The sequence below is a fragment of the Carex rostrata genome, chromosome 3 (assembly GCF_964058835.1).
Source record: "Carex rostrata chromosome 3, lpCarRost1.2, whole genome shotgun sequence".
Classification (NCBI taxonomy): domain Eukaryota; kingdom Viridiplantae; phylum Streptophyta; class Magnoliopsida; order Poales; family Cyperaceae; genus Carex; species Carex rostrata.
In genome coordinates this window covers 11,273,851-11,293,982 of record NC_135920.1, presented here as the reverse complement: position 1 = coordinate 11,293,982, position 20,132 = coordinate 11,273,851, and the positions used below count along the sequence as shown (strand labels likewise).

At 35.0% G+C, this 20,132-nt stretch overlaps 1 protein-coding gene across 1 annotated transcript; it reads left to right on the top strand.

The window, feature by feature from the left end:
* Positions 1–11,732: 11,732 nt before the first annotated feature.
* LOC144551474 (inactive purple acid phosphatase-like protein) lies at positions 11,733–17,823 on the top strand. The gene is made up of 11 exons (XM_078299442.1): positions 11,733–12,036; positions 12,845–12,936; positions 13,558–13,751; positions 14,191–14,230; positions 14,412–14,493; positions 14,615–14,692; positions 15,887–16,012; positions 16,442–16,563; positions 16,783–16,822; positions 16,928–17,002; positions 17,461–17,823. Exons 1-11 carry the CDS (start codon positions 11,867–11,869, stop codon positions 17,639–17,641), a joined length of 1,200 nt encoding a protein of 399 aa, XP_078155568.1. The 5' UTR covers positions 11,733–11,866; the 3' UTR covers positions 17,642–17,823.
* The last annotated feature ends 2,309 nt before the right edge of the window (positions 17,824–20,132 follow it).

Genomic DNA, 20,132 nt, shown 5'->3' with positions numbered 1-20,132 from the left:
CCGATTAACTCCTATATGGTGTGACCCAATAGGATCTGTGTTATGTTGGTAAATAGAGTTAAAACTGTTTTAACTTCTATAATCATAGGATGCATCTGGCAGTATACACTATGACCATCCAATTACACAGATGATGCTGTACTGTACAATATCACGATCCAGTAAACAATTTACTTGTGTCTGTTCTTCTGTCTCATAGCTATCAGATCAGTTTCAAGGTAGATGTGTGTCATCCTTGCTAACTGTATCTTTTCTTGATCTTGAGTAGATTATCAAATATAATTACTCTTGTAATTATACCGCATGCAGATAATCTAACTCTACCAAGGGGCCCAGTGATGCTATAGCTCGTATAGAGATACGAGGGACAAATAGTATTCTTGGCAGACTATCACTTCCTCAGCTAAGCTATACATATGGAAATGCTACCGTTATGACTGCTTTTTACAGACAGCGTTAGATAACACTCACACATACAAATTTCTTAGTAGGAACGATAAATACCTCATACTGTAGAACTTGACACTGAATGAAAACATAAATGACACGAACACAATTTTATTTAATGTTTCATTCGGGGTCTGTCAAATATCATGTTCCTAGAACATGTATCTATGTGATTAAAATGACATCTCGTGTCAGGTGGTTTGTAAAACTTAACCATATTTTAATCCACATGCTAACCTTATCGCGGTAATTAGTGTTCCTGCTAATTACCTTGGTCAGTGACTTTTAAGAGTATATATTATCTATATTTATGGAGTTTCACAATTTCAGTCATGAACTCGAAATGATCCATAATTTCAATAATACTCAAGGCAACAAAATGATATATATAAATAAACATTCAATTCATGAACAAAGCTTTATGATAATTTATCGTATTATTGACTTCTAGATTATTACAAACTAACATAGACAACTGTTCACACAAAAGTATGCACAAAGTTTCAGTACATCAAGCTGTACCTTTTAACCTTGATTACACTTTTGACTCAGATTGCATGTGTACAATCCTAATCGCGTAGTATTATCAGGTATCGATCCACATGGACGGTTAAAACTTAACTAGACTTTACTTAAATTAAATAAACTCTAGAACTTGAAAATGTGATTTTGGTGTTTTAAAAAGATAAATAATAATAATCAAAACAATAAATATTTTTGGGGTTTTGTTTAATAAGAATAAAAAGGCGTTTCCAGGGTTTCAGACTCATCTAAGTTCTGCCTCTCAGTCCCTGACACGGGTCGTACAGCTTCCTGTACGGATCGTATCAGGTAATACGGGTCATACAGCTTCCTGTCCGACCCGTACTGACTTCGAGTTAATGCACCAGTTACTGTTTCTTTGTGCTGTTCCTTTGTGTAGGGTTCAATTGACCAGACCTAATGTTTCTAAACCTCAACTGTCGTATATTGGTTTATTGACTTGGTATGGAATTGCAATATTTACCCTCTTATGATTCTACACTTCGACTTTCGTGTTGGTCCGAATTACCTAGTTGCTTGTTTGGTATACTAAAGGTAACCTCTTATCTGTCGATAAGAGGAAATGTTCACCTTTCGGCTACTATTTGGTTTTACCTTTCGGATCACTAAACCTACCTCATGTACTTAGCTTTGGTTGAGAGATTTTAACGGGGAGGATGTATTTTAGATGTGATCATGCATCTAGTGACAAACCAATACAAATCAAACAACTTAATATAAGCAATTAAAATCAAACACAATCAAACAAACACAAATTCTAACACAAGAATCAAATAACTATCATGCAAAACAAAACATTCGATTATATCTTAACCTTAGAAGCTAAAAGAAAAGAAAATAAATAAAACAAGTAAAGATAATGATAAGGGAGCTTATGACAAAACTCAAGGAACAAAGAAGATCCGTCGCAAAACTCTCGTTTTTCGCCTCTCTACTTGTTCTCTAAGCCAAGCCCTCGCTCCCAAACCTTAGGTTGATCCAGCATGCCCAGATACCCTCCCTGGTGCAGGGAATCACGTTTTTAAAGACCCAAGACCGACTTTCCTTCATTCAGACTTCTTTCCCAATTTCCAGATTTCCTGCCAGATTTGTCTGACAAGACCCGTGTCAAAACTTGTCCGACCCATGTCAGAACTTGTCCGACCCGTATCAAAACTTGTCTGACCCGTGTAGAAAAGTCAGAAAACAGATGTCTGACAAGGGCCGCGTCAAGGCTTGTCTGACCCGTGTAGAAAAGTCAGAAAACAGATTTGTCTGACAATGGCCGTGTCAAGGCTTGTCCGACCCGTGTAGAAAAGTCAGAAAATAGATTTTCTTCCCATTTTCGCCCGTTTCCTGCAAGATAAGAATAAAAGCGTAGCAGTACCATATTCAGATATTTAATGGAATAAACATGGTTTTACTGTTTTGGGCACATGTTTTGGTACATTATTCGGTCGGAAATATAGATATAATAGCGTAATATCTGTTAGTTTGTAATAATCTAGAAGTCAATAATACGATAAATTAATCATAAAGCTTTGTTCATGAATTGAATGTTTATTTATATATCATTTTGTTGCCTTGAGTATTATTGCATTTGTGGATCATTTCGAGTTCATGACTGAAATTGTGAAACTCCATAATATAGATGATATATACTCTTAAAAGGTCACTGACCAAGGTAATTAGCAGGAACACTAATTACCGCTATAAGGTTAGTATGTGAATTAAAAGATGGTTAAGTTTTACAAACCACCTGACACGAGATGTCATTTTAATCACATAAATACATGTTCTAGGAACATGGTATTTGACAGACCCCGAATGAAACATTAAATAGAATTGTGTTCGTGTCATTAATGTTTTCATTCAGTGTCAAAGTTATACAGTATGAGGTATTTATCATTCCCACTAAGAAATATATATGAGTAAGTGTTATCTAACGCTGTCCGTAAAAAGCAGCCATAACGGTAGCATTTCCATATGTATAACTTAGCTGAGGAAGTGATAGTCTGTCAAGAATACTATTTGTCCCTCGTATCTCTATACGAGCTATAGCATCACTGGGCCCCTTGGTAGAGTTAGATTATTTGCATGCGGTATAATTACAAGAGTAATTATATTTGATAATCTACTCAAGATCAAGAAATAGATACAGTTACCAAGGATGACACACATCTACCTTGAAACTGATCTGATAGCTATGAGACAAAAGAACTGGCACAAGTAAATTGTTTACTGGATCGTGATATTGTACAGTACAGCATCATCTGTGTAATTGGATGGTCATGATGTGTTTCCAGATGCCGCTCATGATTACAGAAGTTAAAACAGTTTTAACTCTGTTTACCAACATAACATAGATCCTATTGGGTCACACCATATAGGAGCTACTCGGAGAATCTTATTGATTAATTATAAATTGATTATAATTAATATTAAGATGGTTATAATTAATTATACGTGATATAATTAAATTATAAATGTCATATAAAATTGACAAGCAGAAACAACGGTTAATTTATAAACGTACACGTTACGTTGTATAAAAGTTACCGAACAACAACCGAAACCGAACCGTGAGAAATATAATTGTTTAGAACAATTATATATATAATTTTGATTTAGATTTTAAATATTAATTATGGTTTTAATTTTAGGCTAACCTAGCAAATTAAAACTTTAATTAAAAATTGAAATCCAAAAATTCAAAATATAAATCAAATGAAATCATGTCGGCCGAATCAAAACAAATCTAAATATATATATATATATATATATATAGAGGAGGGATCAAGTTACAACATTTTTTGAGTTACAACAAGTTACAACAAGCATTATTTATATTTTCAAAGTTCAAATCGTCGATCCAAACCGTTAGATGTGATCTCTACAATAAAATGTGCTTGGAGACCAAATTTTATATTTTTTGGATTTTTTTTACTATTTATTAAGATGGGTACAAAATTCAATGGTATGAATTTGACTAGTTTTTGTACCCACCTTAATAAATAGTAAAAAAATTCCAAAAAATGTAAAATTTGGTCTCCAAGCACATTTTATTGTAGAGATCACATCTAACGGTTTGGATCGACGATTTGGACTTTGAAAATGTAAATAATGCTTGTTGTAACTCAAAAAATGTTGTAACTTGATCCCTCCTCATATATATATAGAGTTAGGCTGGGGTGCTATGGATAGCATAGTGGCCTCTATGCTACGGCTCAATATTTGAGTTTTCAAAATCCAAACGGTCGATCCGAACCGTTTATCTTATTCTCTATATTAATATCTGCTTGGAGACCAAATTTTACATTTTTCTGAATTTTTTTACTATTTATTAAGTATTTTACAAAATTGTTGATCCAACGGTGGCTGCACAAAACAGTAAAACCATTGGATTAGAGATTTTCAAAGTGGCTTAATGAATAGTAAAAAAATTCAGAAAATTATAAAATTTGGTCTCCAAGCAGATATTAATATGGAGAATAAGATGAACGGTTCGGATCGACCGTTTGGATTTTGAAAACTCGAATATTGAGCCGTAGCATAGAGGTCACTATGCTATCATAGCACCCCAACCTAACTCTATATATATATATTAAAGGTGTATGTCGGCCAAGAGTTCAGAAATGAAATTTGATTTTGTTTGTTTTGCCGACCTCCTCTAAACCGCCATGCATATGTGTCACCTAGGTGGCATGGGCATTTTGGTAATTTCATGCATATTGATGCCTATAAATAGAAGGGTAGGGGTAGAGAGAAAATTACTAATTCACATATATCGTATCTGATTTGTCTGATCGATTCGAGTTTCTATTTTCTCTCTTTCTCGGTTACGGTTTCGATGAATAGTGTTTTTGCAGAATTCCGCAGTTTACGGTATTTCTGGCAAAAGAAATAAATCGCTCTCTGGTTAGTCCTGGTGGATAACCAATAGAGGTATCACACGTGTGATACTGCGAGTCGATTCCATCCCTGGTGAGGCTCTACTCGCTCGGTCTGCATTCCAACTGAGATTTGGAATCAAGGTATAAATTATTATATTAATCTATTTAATTTGTAAATAGATTTAATGCTTTAGAAAATCAATTATGGAGTAGATCTGTAAATGAATTAAATGAGGTTTTGATGCCGAAAGAATACTGAAGGTGGACCGCCTTGGAAGGTTTCCTGACATACCTCGTTTAATTTTTAGCTTAACTTAACCGTAAAATTTTTGTTTTACACACTTCCGCTGTTAAGCTAAACTAATGGGTTTGAACCGTTTCATAAAACCCAACAATATCAAATTCCCCCAAGCTGAAATCTTGCTTGTCCTCAAGCAAAGATCCATACTTAGGTACCGAGTTGGACTTTGGACTAACTAAATGCAAATTAAATTCTTAATGCGAAAAATTTGCATGAGCTTGCTATATTAAGAACCTCGAAAACCCTTTTAATTTGGACTTTCCTTGATCAATTTTGATTCACCCCACAAATTGACTAATCAAACTTCATATTCTGAGATGCTTTAATATTTGCAAAAACTAATTACTTGAATTGATCAATCTTTCATTCTTACATTGAAATTATGCCCTCGTTTGTGGTGATTTTTCCTTTTTCGCCCCCCCCAAGCTTGAAACAAGTTTAGGTTAGAAAGTCGCAGATTTCATGTGTTGATAACTGCAAATATTTTTGAAACTTTTCGAGCTCAAAGGCATCCCTTAGGATTGTGCCAGTACTCTTTTTTTCTTTGGGAGACGAGCTCAAAGGCGTTCCTGGCCAATACTCTTATTTTCTCCATCTTTTCTTTTATTCATTTGCATATATCATGAATACACACATCCAAGGTATTCTTTCATACCAATAGATATCCCAATCTTTCTATTATTTAAAATCCCCAATTCCCTATTTTAAAAGGCACGGTTCAGTTTCAAAATGTTTTTTCAATACAATTCAAGTTTTCATTTTTTCAAAGTCTCAAAACATCCCATCCTATGCAATTCTTTGATCAAACATGGGGTTATTTCTAATCTTTCAAAGTCATCCAAATCACAATCAAAATTTTTCAAACAAGTACTTAATTCTAACAATCACACAAATTTTTGAAAAATAAACATGAGTTTTATACTTTATGCATTTTCAGACAATGAAGTCCAATTATGCAAGACTCTATTTTTCATAACCTCGTAAAACATCTTGACAAATTTGCAATCTCAAGCAATTAAGTTCAAAATAGATTCTCCTTCTTTGCCCCTTCCTATTTTGCGCATAGATTTTCCTCCCGTCTTTTTTGACGTAACTTTTCATTTTCGCTTAAACTCTCTCCTCATCTCATCTCTCCCACTTAAACACTAAGAGAATGGGCAACAGACTCGGATATAAGAATTTCAACTCCAGCTTGATCGTCTAAAATAAGGTAACCACTCTAACTTTTTCAACAAAATAACTCATACTGAATTTGACGCTGATATCGCAACCCGTTATCAAAGTAGTAACTGAGCTTGAGAATCTGTGTTTTATTACTGGTTCAGTTTGGAATATCTTTTCTTAATATTTTATATTGAGTATAAAGGAGAACAGTTCTAAGAAAAGAAAGAGAGGGTGCTAAGTTAATCCTTGATTAATTATAATTTTAAGAAAATTAAACATAATTAATCTGAGTTTTGGGTATATTTGATATATACTAAAGTTATATTGGGTAAATTTGTGAGTTATTAGATTTTTAGATGGTAAATATGTAATTACAAAAATTTGGATGGTAAATATGTAATTTCACAGTTTTTGAGTGGTATATATGAAAGTCTCCCTTATTTTTATATGAATTAATAAGTTAACAAAATCAACATCCATAATTTATTCATATCAATATATTTTTGCAAGCTCATTATACTGATCAAAATAAAGTGAAAATGCCGTAATAACTTATTAGCACATAGAGAAAATGATATACTGTCAGATCTGCCAAGTTCACTATTCAGCTCAACGGAAGAGGGGACGGGTTTTTTCGTCCGACACGTGGCCTCCGACAAGGGTGCTCCATGTCGCCATACCTGTTTATCCTAGCCATGGATCCGTTGGCAAGATGGCTTAATCTCAAAATGTCGGCCGGTCAAATCAGGGGTCTAAAGCTTGCACGAACAGCACCTCCGATGGCTTGCTCCTTATTTGCGGATGATCTGATCCTTATGGGCTCTCTGTCGGACCGCGAAGTGGAGGAGCTCAAAGGTACACTAACGAGTTTTTTTTCCTTGTCAGGTTTGAGCATTAACACGGCTAAGTCAAAGGTGTGGTTCTCCATCAACACTGATGATCAACACAAGGCATATTTCAGAAGTAGGTTTGATGTTCAAGATGCATCCCAACATGAAACATACCTTGGATGTCCAGTGGTGGTCTCGGAAAGGGCTTCCTTTGATTACCTTATTGACAGATTTGAGAAGAGACTCAACCTATGGAAGGCTAAGAGGCTATCTCATGCGGGCAGGCTCATTCTAATCAAGTCAGTGCTTGAGAGTCTTTCTGTCTATGCGATGGGCACCGTGGTCATTCCGGTAAGGGTTATTAGGAAGCTAACAGCCATAATGAGGAATTTTTTTTGGGGAGGAGAAATAGGGAATAAGCATATGGCTTACGTGGCTTGGAGCAAGATAACGGTCCCGGAAGGAATGGGGGGCTTGGGTCTAAGAAGCTTGAAAGAAATGAATATGGCACTGGTGTTAAAGATGGCATGGAAACTAGCTGAAGGAGTCGCATCCCCATGGGCAGCAACACTCCTCGCTAAATACTATCCCCGATCGGGTTTCTGGCTCGCAACTAGAAGGAATGCTCGCACTATGCTCTGGCGAAATCTGATTGCCTTGAAACCTGTACTGCAACCGCACCTGGCTTGGAAGATAGGGGATGGCACCAAAATTCGGGTCTTTTCGCAACGATGGTACCCGGGTTGGGAGCTCAACTATGCCTCTAACGCCCAGCAGAGGAGGTTGATGGTTAGCTCACTCATCTCGCCTGAAACAAGAAACTGGGATTTTGATAGGCTACAGTCACTGTTTGGATTTCAGCTGGCCTTGGATATCAACCTGAATACTGCGATTGCTCCATCTCAATCCTCAGCACCGGATACGCTTATATTCACCTATGCGAGAGATGGGAAATTCACAGTCAAAAAAGCTTATCAGATGATCAAAGGGGATAGTGGCAATCAGGTGGACAAGGAGTTTTGGACCAAGGTGTGGAAGGTGACTGGCCTGGTACCAAAATTGAAGATTTTCATCTGGCGATGTGTTACTGGTGCCTTGCCAGTGCTGGAGATCATTGGGTCAAGAATCTCCTCTGTCACAACGACTTGTAAACTGTGCAACCGGCAATCAGAATCAATAGAGCATATGCTCTTTGCTTGCAATTTCCCAAGAGCGGCTTGGTGGGCATCGCCGCTGACATTCAGGTCTGACAGCCTTCAAGGTTCGTTTAGAGAAATCATGTCTTCTTTCTTTTTAACTCTATCGGATCTGGATATACTTAAAACCTTGTGCATGATGTGGGCAATTTGGCGGGTTAGAAATGACGCTGTCATAGGAGGGAAGCAGCAGAATTTGTATACCTGCTCAAAATACTACAATGAAATATTGCTTGCATGTCAGCCATTGTATTCGGAAGGAGTAAAGGTGTAGCCGGGTAATGAGGAGTCAAATCAGGGGATACGGGCTAACGGGTCTCAAAGGGATCCAATATGTGTAGTGGATGGTTCTTGGTCTGTTGATGGGTCAGCGGGCATCGGATTGTATGTTGTTAGCAGGGGTAGAGTAATTCAGTGGGTTGCAAAAAGGGTAACCGCGGTCAATTCAGCTCAAGTGGAAGCAATAGCAGTGTATTACAGGGACTCAAATTGCTCACTGCACATGGTGGTAATCGGGGTACTGTGTACACTGTCTCCCTGGAGACAGTGGATTCCCTAGCTCATCGGCAGCCAAAAATTCATGACTGGAGGAGTTTCCATGAAATTTGGGAGGCCTGGCAATTAAAGGACCAAAGAAGAGGATTGACAGTGGTACATCAAGGCAGGGACCATCATGAGTTGCAAATGGCGCATCTTTTGGCAAACCAAGCTAGAAGGGAGGGGACTGACAGAATGGGTTGGGATCTAGATTTAGATACTTAGCAGTTTTCTAATTCTGTTGTGAGTGGAAGTTTGTAAGGCCTACGGGTCATGAAAGATACCAAAAAAAAAATGATATATATCAAATATAACTGTTTTATTTGACATTTGAGTTTTGAATTTCAAATTATTGAAATATTAAAAATGAAGGCATAATGGAGACACAAAAAATTTAGAGGCATTTTTTTATTTTATTGTAAAAAATGGATAGTTATCAATATAATCTTTCCATTTTATTTTCCACTTGCGTAACTATGAAATATGAATTTGATATGTCAAATCGGATGATTTCCGTTATCATAATTGTATGGTACATTGCTAATATGTGTGTTATATCTAGGAGTTATAAAATTAAGTTCGATAGTCTAATTCTTTTCTAGTAATTTTCCGTAGGAAAATACGAGTAATTGCTATTCCACCTGGATCTGACGGCGTCTTCCCCTTCAGGCCTTCATCTGTACAAGCACAACTAAACAGATTCAAAGTTTTTTTTGGAGAAAATCCAGATTCAAAGAATCTTTGAACAGATTCAAAGATACTTTCATTATCCGTGAGATCAGGCAGTATAAATCATAGCCGTCCGATTCAAATGAAACGGACCTGATCTGTTTAGAAATTTTCAATCGCGTCCTTACAGTTGGAGAGGATCCATGGACCAAACAATGCAGAACCCAACGGTTGCCCGGCCTGGTACGGCCCGGACCCAGCCTATTGATCGGAACAAAGCAGACCACAAACGGCGTACGCAGCGAGCCCCATGCTATGGGACTGTGGGCCCTGACGCCTCAGCTCACGTGTAAATTAACACCCTTCTGCCAGAACCCTGACCCCACCAATATAATTTTCTAATCATGTCAAAACAAGATATGGTCTATACCGTAAACTATGCACAATAAAACACTGAACAGCTATAAATGAGATGCTTTTTAAATCAAACAGATTATGTGATCCAAGTATAGTTAGTTATAACTAAATTATAAATCGATTTTTTAATTTTGTGCGAATTATTTGCAATATTTTCTTCTTTATAATTCTATCGATTTATGATTTAGTTATTAGTCTAACTTCTTTATTACTCTTTGAACGTGGTTAGTATAGATATTATTTTCGGATTTAAGAGATAATGTTTCTCCCGTGTAAAGCAAGTATAAGAGTTTTCATTGCTTCGTACGAAACAATTACTTTGCTTGCTTTCGTTCTCCCTTTAATGATAAAATGATAAAGATTAAAAATAATAATTATATTTTATAGGAGATATTGAAAAAAATAAAAATGTTATAAATAAAATTTATTTCATCCATATATATATAAAGAGAGATGGGCTATGATGAGTTGCGAAATAAGAATTTTGCTTTACTTTACGCTTATATTTTCGTTTTCAAAGACCAAACAATTGTTTCGAATAGCTCAACATGATATCCATATTGAAAGTTGCTTGGAGACTAAATTTTACATTTTTGGAAATTTTTTAGATAGGTAGAAAACCGTTGTTTTTGGACGGATTCTGGACCATAAAAAACATTGATTTTAAAATATTCTAAAAAATTAGTAAACAATTTTAAAAAATATATAAATTTGGTCTCCTAGTACATTTCAATATGAAGTTCATGTTGGGCGGTTCGGATCGTCTCTTTGAAATTTCAAATATAAAAAAATATGGATGTGAAGCAAAACAAGGCCCTTACTTCGCAACTCACCATAGCCCAACTCTCTCTCTCTCAATGTGGGTGTGTGTATAATCTTTAATTATTGGCTTTTTTTTCTAATTGTTTTATTTCTGATTATTCAATTATGGCAACAATTTATATTTTTTTTATGATTCTCTCTATTTATATATCCTTCTTAACAAAATTCTTAATTTTGTGTGTTAATCTTCAAACCTATTAGGTATGGATATTATTTTCATTTATAAAGAGATAACGCTTATCACGTATAAGAGTGGGCATAAAATTTGTCGTTTTATTTCTGTACCAAACAACACCTTACCTATTTTTTTTCCCTTTACGAGTCTTTTATGATACAATAAAAATAAGAAAGTTGAAAAAAAAATATAATCACAGTGTATAGGAGGTCATGAAGGAACAAATGAGAAAAAAAATATCAATATTAGATAGATGTGAAAGAAATTAATCGTCCTAGTTTTTTTTATTTAATTAAAGAAAAATGAATTAATTTGATTTAAATAGTATAGCAATTAAAACACAAAAATAGTTAGAGGAACAATTAAATAATTTATGAAATTAAACTAAAATTTAAGATTATGTTTATGATATGATATATAATTTAGTAATCGCCTACAAAATATATTCAAAATGAATATGCTAATTAACTTGACCAAATATTTCACATTAGTTGTTAATGTCTAAGATAGTCATATGGATTAAAATACTACTATTGATAATATCTATTTTAAAATAATTATATAATTTTATACAGCTATTTTAGGCTCTATTAAGAAAAAAAATATCTATACATAGCAAATGTCATAATTAACTAAATTATTTCATAATGCACTCGCAGTTACGGTGCATGAATAATATTGTACACCGAGCGTAGGGGCAATTCACTTGCAAACTTGTGCTTCTCTTCAAATCACCTGCTCCTCCCCTCTCCTCTCCTCCCCCTTCCCTTCCATTTTAACCTTCCAAAACCTCGCTTTCACTTCTACCATCGCTTATGAAGCGCGCTCTGTAAGTAGTCTCTTTTACTTCTGCCACCTCTTCCTGGCTCGCTATTTGGCTGTTGGAACCAGAGATGGCAGCATGCACCAGAGGGCTAGTGGCAAGACCCTTTGGCCTCAAAACTCGACTCGAAGTCGCTTCTAACCATGGAGAAGTACGAATGCCAGTCTTCAGAGAGCGTCCTTTGCGTTGCAAAGCTGTTTCGACTAAGTCTATGCTACCTCTCTCTTACCCTTCCCAACGGTACCTACTATAAGTTGCTCTCTTTCTCTCTGACAATGTTTTGGATAGTTGATTTGGAATTTGGGATGATCACTTTGCCAAAGAGACAATTGAATATCACTGACTGAATTACGTGCATTAAACACTTATTTTAAAAGGGTTAACGTTGCTCCCAACTACTTCAGTTCAGTGGGTAGTTAAGCTTGCGAATTTCAAATTTTTCAAAAGAGGAATCACGTAGTAAATTGGATTTCTATTATACTTTGGGACTACCTGGTGCCCGCAGTTAAAAGGAATTAGGTCATTTGGATTGCTTTTCTTTATAATTCTTACTTAATAGCAAGTCCAGTGACCTCAACAGTTCTTTGAAATTTATTTGAAAATAATATTTGATAAGATCACTCTTTTGTCAAATCAGTGGAATTGGAAACTACGCAAGGTGAGATCAAACATTGAGTTTTTATTCTGTTAGGTGCCAAATTTTGCAATAAACTTTGAATTACGTTTGGTTTTTACTGGAAAAACAATTTTGGTCAAAGTAAACTTAATTAGACTGAGAACAAAATTTTAGTCAATATCTCTTAGGAAGTCCTACTGCCCATGATACTGGTGGTTAAACACTGATTTTCAGTACAGTATTTTGGTACTGTTATATTCTGTACTTCTTTTCCGTATCAAGCTAGACATTTATGTTCCTGAGTTTATTTCACATGGTTTTGTTTTATTATATAAGTTAACTTACAGGCCTGAACTTTGCCTGATATTTTAGATGTCTACATCTTTGTAGTTCCTTTAATCTTTAATAATTTGGTTATGTTTGTTTGTCTAGATCTCAGAGGCTCTTCAAAAACCAAGGATTACAATTGCGTTGTACTCGGAAAAATTCGGCCCCTCAATCTCGCGATACTCCCCCTAAGAGAGGTTTGTTATCTACTCTGCCCGTCAATTGCTTTCCTATTTCAGTGTAACTGATGAAATGATGTGTCATGATGGTATGATTTTTTTTTAAGTTTTGACGAACTGAATTTTAGTAGTTTTGAATTAATACCGATGTACTTCATTTATTTTGAATAAATTTTTGTCTGAAATTGTTTCCAATGGAACCACAACTCATTTTATATAATCGAGTTATACATGTGCCCCAAGAAAGAAAAATGCCAGTATCATGGCTTAAATTTTGGTGAAACCCACATCATCTTATTGGTATGGTATGTACCAGCCAAATATTTTGGTAAAACCCACATTAAACTATGGTCCTTAGATAAGTTAAAAAATGGAAGGGATAAACCCACATCAAAATATTTTGGTGAACCCGCATCAAAATGTAAGGAAGAAAAATTGCTGCCCTACTTACCTGTACTTCTCAGTAAGCTCTATTTCTATGTCGGTTATCCATGCAAAAAAAACTAAATAAGTATAAAAAACCAAAATGCTACATTTAATAAGCAGAAAAGTAGTTCCTTGGATAGGTAAAAAGTTGCTTTCCTTGATTATTAAACATATTATCATTCTGAAATGGTTCAAATATCTTTTTGAATAAAGACACTGGAATTGCAAGTGAAAAGGAGTGGGGAATAAACCTGCTTGACGAAGAGGTGAAGGAGTTTGGCACAAACGAAGATGGGAGTACATGGTACCGAGAGAGTGGCGAAGATTTAGGGGAGAACGGGTACAGGTGCCGCTGGGCCCGCATGGGTGGCCAGAATAAAGATGGTTCTGTCGAGTGGAAAGAAACTGTAAGCTGATTGTTCCTTGCCTGAAATAATACCTTGTAGTTCATGTCAGAGATAACACAGTGTTTGACATTTTGAATGGCTGTACATGCAACAACCTTAATGAAATCTTGTGAGGTTGTAAAACTAGTGTAGCTTGTCTGGTTGTGCACTTGAATAGTTTACTAGGCTCCGGGACCTCTTATCAATTCCACCTGGCATATAATTGACCAGGTCCAAATGGTGCTGATTGTGATGGGGAGTTTGGTAAGCCTTCAACCTTGATTTGTGCATTGGATTCATTAATAAATATAGTACCAGACCTGACCTGATTGGTTTATGGTAATCAAGTAGGTACTCCTTGATTTTTAATATTTGTTGGATTATAGCTTACATCTTTTTGTATTTGAGTGCATATTAAATTAATTATTAAAGTTCAATCATTTCTTAATTTCTTCGGCAGTGGTGGGAGAAAAGTGATTGGACAGGCTACAAAGAATTAGGTTTGTTGAGTTCTTTATAACCTCAATTATATTATTTACATATGGAACCTTTCTGCTATATGCCCTCCGTTTTCACAACACCCACGATGATATTTCAGTGAGTGTGACAATTGTGCCACAGTTAAAAGCTATCCTTCCCTGTAGAACCTCTAGCTTATGACAGTATTGTTTCTTTCTACAGGTGCTGAGAAATCTGGGAAGAATGCAGAGGGAGATTCTTGGTGGGAAACATGGAAAGAAGTTCTTTACCAAGATGAATGGAGGTAATCATTACCACATTTTATAATCGTATTTAAAAAATTATGTCCTCCTTTGACAGTCAGTCTGCTTTCTGGCTATAATTTATCCTTGGTGATTATTGTTGCGAGTAATCTTTTGCAACAGCAACTTGGCAAGGATAGAGAGGAGTGCAGAGAAGCAAGCGAGGTCAGGCACAGAGGATGCTGGGTGGTATGAGAAATGGTACACACAACTTCAACCCTCTTATGTTCTTACTTAACAATAATATTCTTTTTTGAGTGAGGCTATGGTAATATGCATATTACACCGCGGCTCGCGCTATGGACTCATATCTCTTTTTTTTTAAGTCTAAACAATCGATCTGAACCATTTAACACAATCTTCATATGAGAATGTACTTGCAGACCAAATTTTACGTTTTTAGAATTTTGTTTACTAATTTTTTAGATTGGTACACACAACTTCAACCCTCTTATGTTCTTAACAATAATATTCTTTTATGAGTGAGGCATATTATGCATATAAACAACCCCGGCTTGCGGTATGGACTCATAACTCTGTTTTTAAATTCTAAACAATCAATCTGAACCATTTAACACGATCTTCATATGAAAATGGACTTGCAGACCAAATTTTATGTTTTTAGAAAAAAATTTTACTAATGTTTTAGATAGGTAGAATATCACTTGATTTGAAATTTTGGACCATCCAAAAGATGTGGTTTTCTACCTATTTAAAAAATAGTAAAAAAATCCTAAAAAAAAATGTAAAATTTGGTTTTCAAGTACAGTTTCATTTGGAGATCATGTTTAACAGTTCGAATCGATTGTTTGAACATAAAAAATAGAGATATGGATCCATAGTGCGAGTCAATCCGTAATATGCATATTACCATAGCCTCACTCTTCTTTTATTGTTATTCCTGAATTGTTATGATTGTTCTTAACAATAATATTCTTTTATGAATTATGAGTGAGGCGTATTATGCATGTTGCACGGTGGCTCGTGCTATGGACTCATATCTCCGTTTTTAAATTCTAAACAATTGATCTGAACCATTTAACATGATCTTCATATGAAAATAGACTTGCAGACCAAATTTTACATTTTCAGATATTTTTTTACTAATATTTTAGATAGGTAGAATATCACTTGATTTGAAATTTTGGACCATCCAAAAGCTGTGGTTTTCTACCTATTTAAAAAATAGTAAAAAAATCCTAAAAAAATGTAAAATTTGGTTTTCAAGTACATTTCATTTGGAGATCATGTTTAACGGTTCGAATCGATTGTTTGAACTTAAAAAATAGAGATATGGATCCATAGCGCGAGTCAATCCGTAATATGCATATTACCATAGCCTCACTCTTCTTTTATTGTTATTCCTGAATTGTTATGATTGTTTTGATTCTGTAGGTGGGAGAAGTATGATGCAAAAGGATGGACTGAGAAAGGAGCCCATAAGTATGGAAGGCTGAACGAGCAGTCCTGGTGGGAGAAGTGGGGCGAACATTATGATGGCCGAGGCTTTGTTCTTAAATGGTTGTTCATTTTATTTATCTTCCCAATTTTAAATTTATCTAACTTAGTGGTCAGTTGCAAGTTTATCCCAACATGATTTGGTCAGCTCTCATTGAATGTAATGAACGGCATGATTCAAGTGCCAATTTGATTACTAGTTTGACCAGTACTGAGATTTTTTTTAGGTTCTTTGTTTGTTTGTTTAGTGTTCTTATGTAGCTAAGTTGAAGCTGGTTTGAATTGAGGTTCAGTTAAGGTGATTTCTGGATTTGAGGGTGAAATGAGGCGATGTCTTATATTCAGACTTAATTGCAAAATAGATGCTTTACCAATGCTCAAATTTTCAAGAGGATTAGCTGAGTCCTAATTGGCTATATTTAAGTTTAACTGATTATGTTAATAAGCCATGACTCTTAAATGTGATTTTGCTTCTTCCGTGAAATATAACAGGACAGATAAATGGGCAGAGACTAAATTAGGCACAAGATGGGGAGATAAATGGGAGGAGAAGTTTTTTGCTGGAATAGGTTCAAGGCAAGGGGAGACTTGGCATGTTTCTCCTGCTGGCGAGCGTAAGCTGATCTCTTTTTGACAGTGGTGGAACCACATTGACAACAATGTGGTCAAATGACCCCACTGAAATTTAGAAAATTACTTTATAAATTTATTAATAAGTTAAAGTTATACCATTGACATTGCTGAGAATAGTTTCTTCCTCTGCCAATGCCTTTCTAATGCATTACTTGATATTTTTTACAACACCTCTTGCTTATTGACATTTAATTTTCTAGGTTGGTCAAGAACTTGGGGAGAGGAGCATAATGGTGATGGGTATGTGATCATCTTCTTTTAGAATCGTTTTAGAAGCTTTTTTCAGTTTGATGGTCACTTATTTTAGTTTGCTTAACTTCAGATAAATCTTTTGGTAAAATGCAGTAAAGTCCATAAGTATGGTAAGAGCACCACAGGTGAAAGCTGGGATATCTTCGTCAATGAGGAAACTTACTATGAGTAAGACTTTGTTATTTGATACATAACTTACTTGAGTGTTAGATGGCAACTTGCCGCTAACCCTAAAAAAAAAAAAAAACTTGAGCGTTTTATTTAGAAGTTGTTTTTGTTAAAAATAAATGTGCTACCTTTGCTCTTTGTTTACAAAACCACTATGTAGAAACCTCTGAAAAGCATGTCAACATTGCACAAACCAATGATGGCACTAAATAAGTTTTAGCAGCCAGCATTTGACTTGTGGGCAAATGTACCCTATTTCGTTCTGAAACATTTTTCCTTGCAAGGCAAAGTAGGAATCCACCGAGCGATAAATTGAGTGAAATTAATACTGCCATCATTGGTGTTACAATGTGATAATAATGGACTTAAAAATTCTTTTCTTGAGATACCATAGATTTTTATATTAGTTATCAATTCCCAAATTTGACTATGTTTCATTCTGATTTCCTTTTTGCAAGGGCGGAGCCGCATTATGGATGGGCTGATGTGGTGGGAGATTCGACCCAGCTACTCTCCATAAAACCTCTTGAAAGGCCCCCTGGTGTTTTCCCTGATTTTGGTTCTTCAGGGTTACCTCTAACTGAGAACCTGGGACCGACTGATGATCCGGGACCCGGGACCGACGCTTCCTCCTCCTGACCAGTGAAGAAATCTTGGTAGTGTCCCTAGCCAATTTTTCATAGGTCTCTATTTTTTTAGATTAAGGGCTCTCCTTGTATTAAAGAAAAAACTTGTACTTAATTATTAGTTGTCAATCATTTCATTGTTTAATTTATTTGCAAAGCTAGTTTGCGGGCCAAGTTTTGCTTATCCTTGCAAAACATCAAATGTCAAATATCTTTATTTTGCAGGGTACAAAACTTTTCGGACCTGTTAGTTTTTATCTGATATTGTACATCAAATGTCAAATATCTTTAATTTATCTGATATTGCTTTACAATAGCCCCGCTTAGTATTTTAGTAGCTAAAGCTATTAATCCTATAAAATCTAAGGGGGTGCTAACTATCGCTCTTGTATAGGTTTAAAGCTCCTTTTGCTTTACAATTTCTGCAGAATTTATTTTCCAAAATGTACATGATTTGTCATTTTCTGAGAAAAAAAAATTGCTTTGTCAAAATGTTTGCCCGTCTCAGGTGTCTAACTTTTTTTAAAAAGTAAGCTCAAAACAGTCTTTTTATTTTTAAGTTATTAAATTAACAAAAGGAGATATTAATAAGATCAATGTGTTCAGATGAATAATAGATGATTTTAAAATTTTAGAGAAAATAATATTAAATCAAGCAGTTATGACGAATATCTCTCCTCCTTATTAAGGAGCTTAATGTCTAGATTCTGTAAGGGTTCTGATTTATTATTATTTTTTTTTGAATGATGCTCAGCCGTTGAATTTTCAGATCGCACATAGATGAATTTTTCAAATTATGAGCTTCAACACTTAAGTATGTATTGGTCGCGCCGCATATGATCTAGTGCCCATAGACCGCATGCCGCACCCGTGGACTGCGCCTCTGAACCACGCACGGCACCTGCGGACCGAATCTGTGCACCGCGCACCCTTTTTCTTTTTTTTCTGCTGAAGGCGGGATTCGAACCCTGTTGGGTTCTGTTGGTGCCAAAATTCTTATCACTACACTAGAGTTCACATGTGTTATCTTGTAGATAAATATAATATTTAACTATTTTTCTCTACAAATTTGATTTAAATTATCTCTCCTCCTTATTAAGAAGCTTAATGTTTTCTACTACATAATTTGCTCCCGTTGTTATGCACGGGAACGATTACTAGTAGACATATATAAATTGATATTTTTTTTATGGTTAGTGGAAAATTTTCAACTAACAGATATATTAATAAGAAAATATTTACAAAAAATAAATTTCTTTTATGAGTAGAACTAGGGTGCTCTTAAGCTCACTAAAGTTTTGGTGAGCTGAACTCTAAAACTCATCAAATTGATTTCAAATGATGAATCCGAACCATTGAAGCCCGCCTACCTTACGTGTGATGCATCTACATGTGAAATTTTTAAACATTCGAATTAATTTAGTATAAAGTCAAGCGGTCAAAATTAGAAGGTTAATAAATTAATTTTAGTGCATTCATTTTTGAACGTTTTTTGACCGCTTGACTTTATACTAAATTAATTCGAATGTTTAAAAATTTTACATGTAGATGCATCACACGTAAGGTAGGCGGGTTTCAACGGTTCAGATTCATTATTTGAAATCGATTTGATGAGTTTTAGAGTTAAGCTCACCAAAACTTTGGTGAGCTTAAGAGCACCTAGTTCTACTCTTCTTTTATTCGTGAAACATTTGTTTCAGGGACGGATTGGTTTGATGTGGAAGGTTTCAGTGATTTATTAGGTCTGTGCAAAAGGGTAGTTAAAGAGAATTAATTGTGGCGATTAGTACTTTTTTTGCTTTGCTATTTATAACCAAGTGATGCACAGAGCCACAGACTCACAATATAGTTCTTGGGTCATAAATAAATAATTAAATTAATAGACTTACCTATTTATATCAATAATAAAATATTATGGTTTTGTTTCTGAAATCCTAGTACTCGATCATGTGGTTTTAGAATATGTCAAACATACGAGTACAGTTTATACTATATTATATATGAGGGATCGAGTTACAACAATTTTTGAGTTACAACAAGTTACCATAATCATTTTCTACATTTTCAAAGTCCAAATCGTCAATCCAAACCGTTAGATGTAATTTCTACAATAAAATGTGCTTGGAGACCAAATTTTACATTTTTTGGAATTTGTTTACTATTTATTAAGATGAATACAAAATTCAATGGTATGAATTTGACTAGTTTTTGTATCCACCTTAATAAATAGTAAAAAAATTCCAAAAAGTATAAAAATTTGGTCTCGAAGCACATTTTATTGTAGATATCACATCTAATGGTTTAGATCGACGATTTAGACTTTGAAAATGAAAAAAATAGTTGTGATAATTTGTTGTAACTCAAAAATTATTGTAACTTAATTCCCCCTCATTATATATAGTGTCATATAAAAGGTTCATGAGCGCAAACAATAGCTGTAACAATGGTTAATCGTAAAACAATTAATTAAGAAACGTTTTACAGAATTAAAGTCCAGCAAGTTG

Coding starts and splice junctions, on each gene's coding strand:
- LOC144551474 (XM_078299442.1), top strand. CDS start 11,867: ATGGCAGCATGCACCAGAGGGCTAGTGGCAAGACCCTTTGGCCTCAAA. Junction 16,564..16,782: donor TGTTTCTCCTGCTGGCGAGC/GTAAGCTGATCT, acceptor TTAATTTTCTAG/GTTGGTCAAGAACTTGGGGA. Junction 16,823..16,927: donor GAGGAGCATAATGGTGATGG/GTATGTGATCAT, acceptor GGTAAAATGCAG/TAAAGTCCATAAGTATGGTA.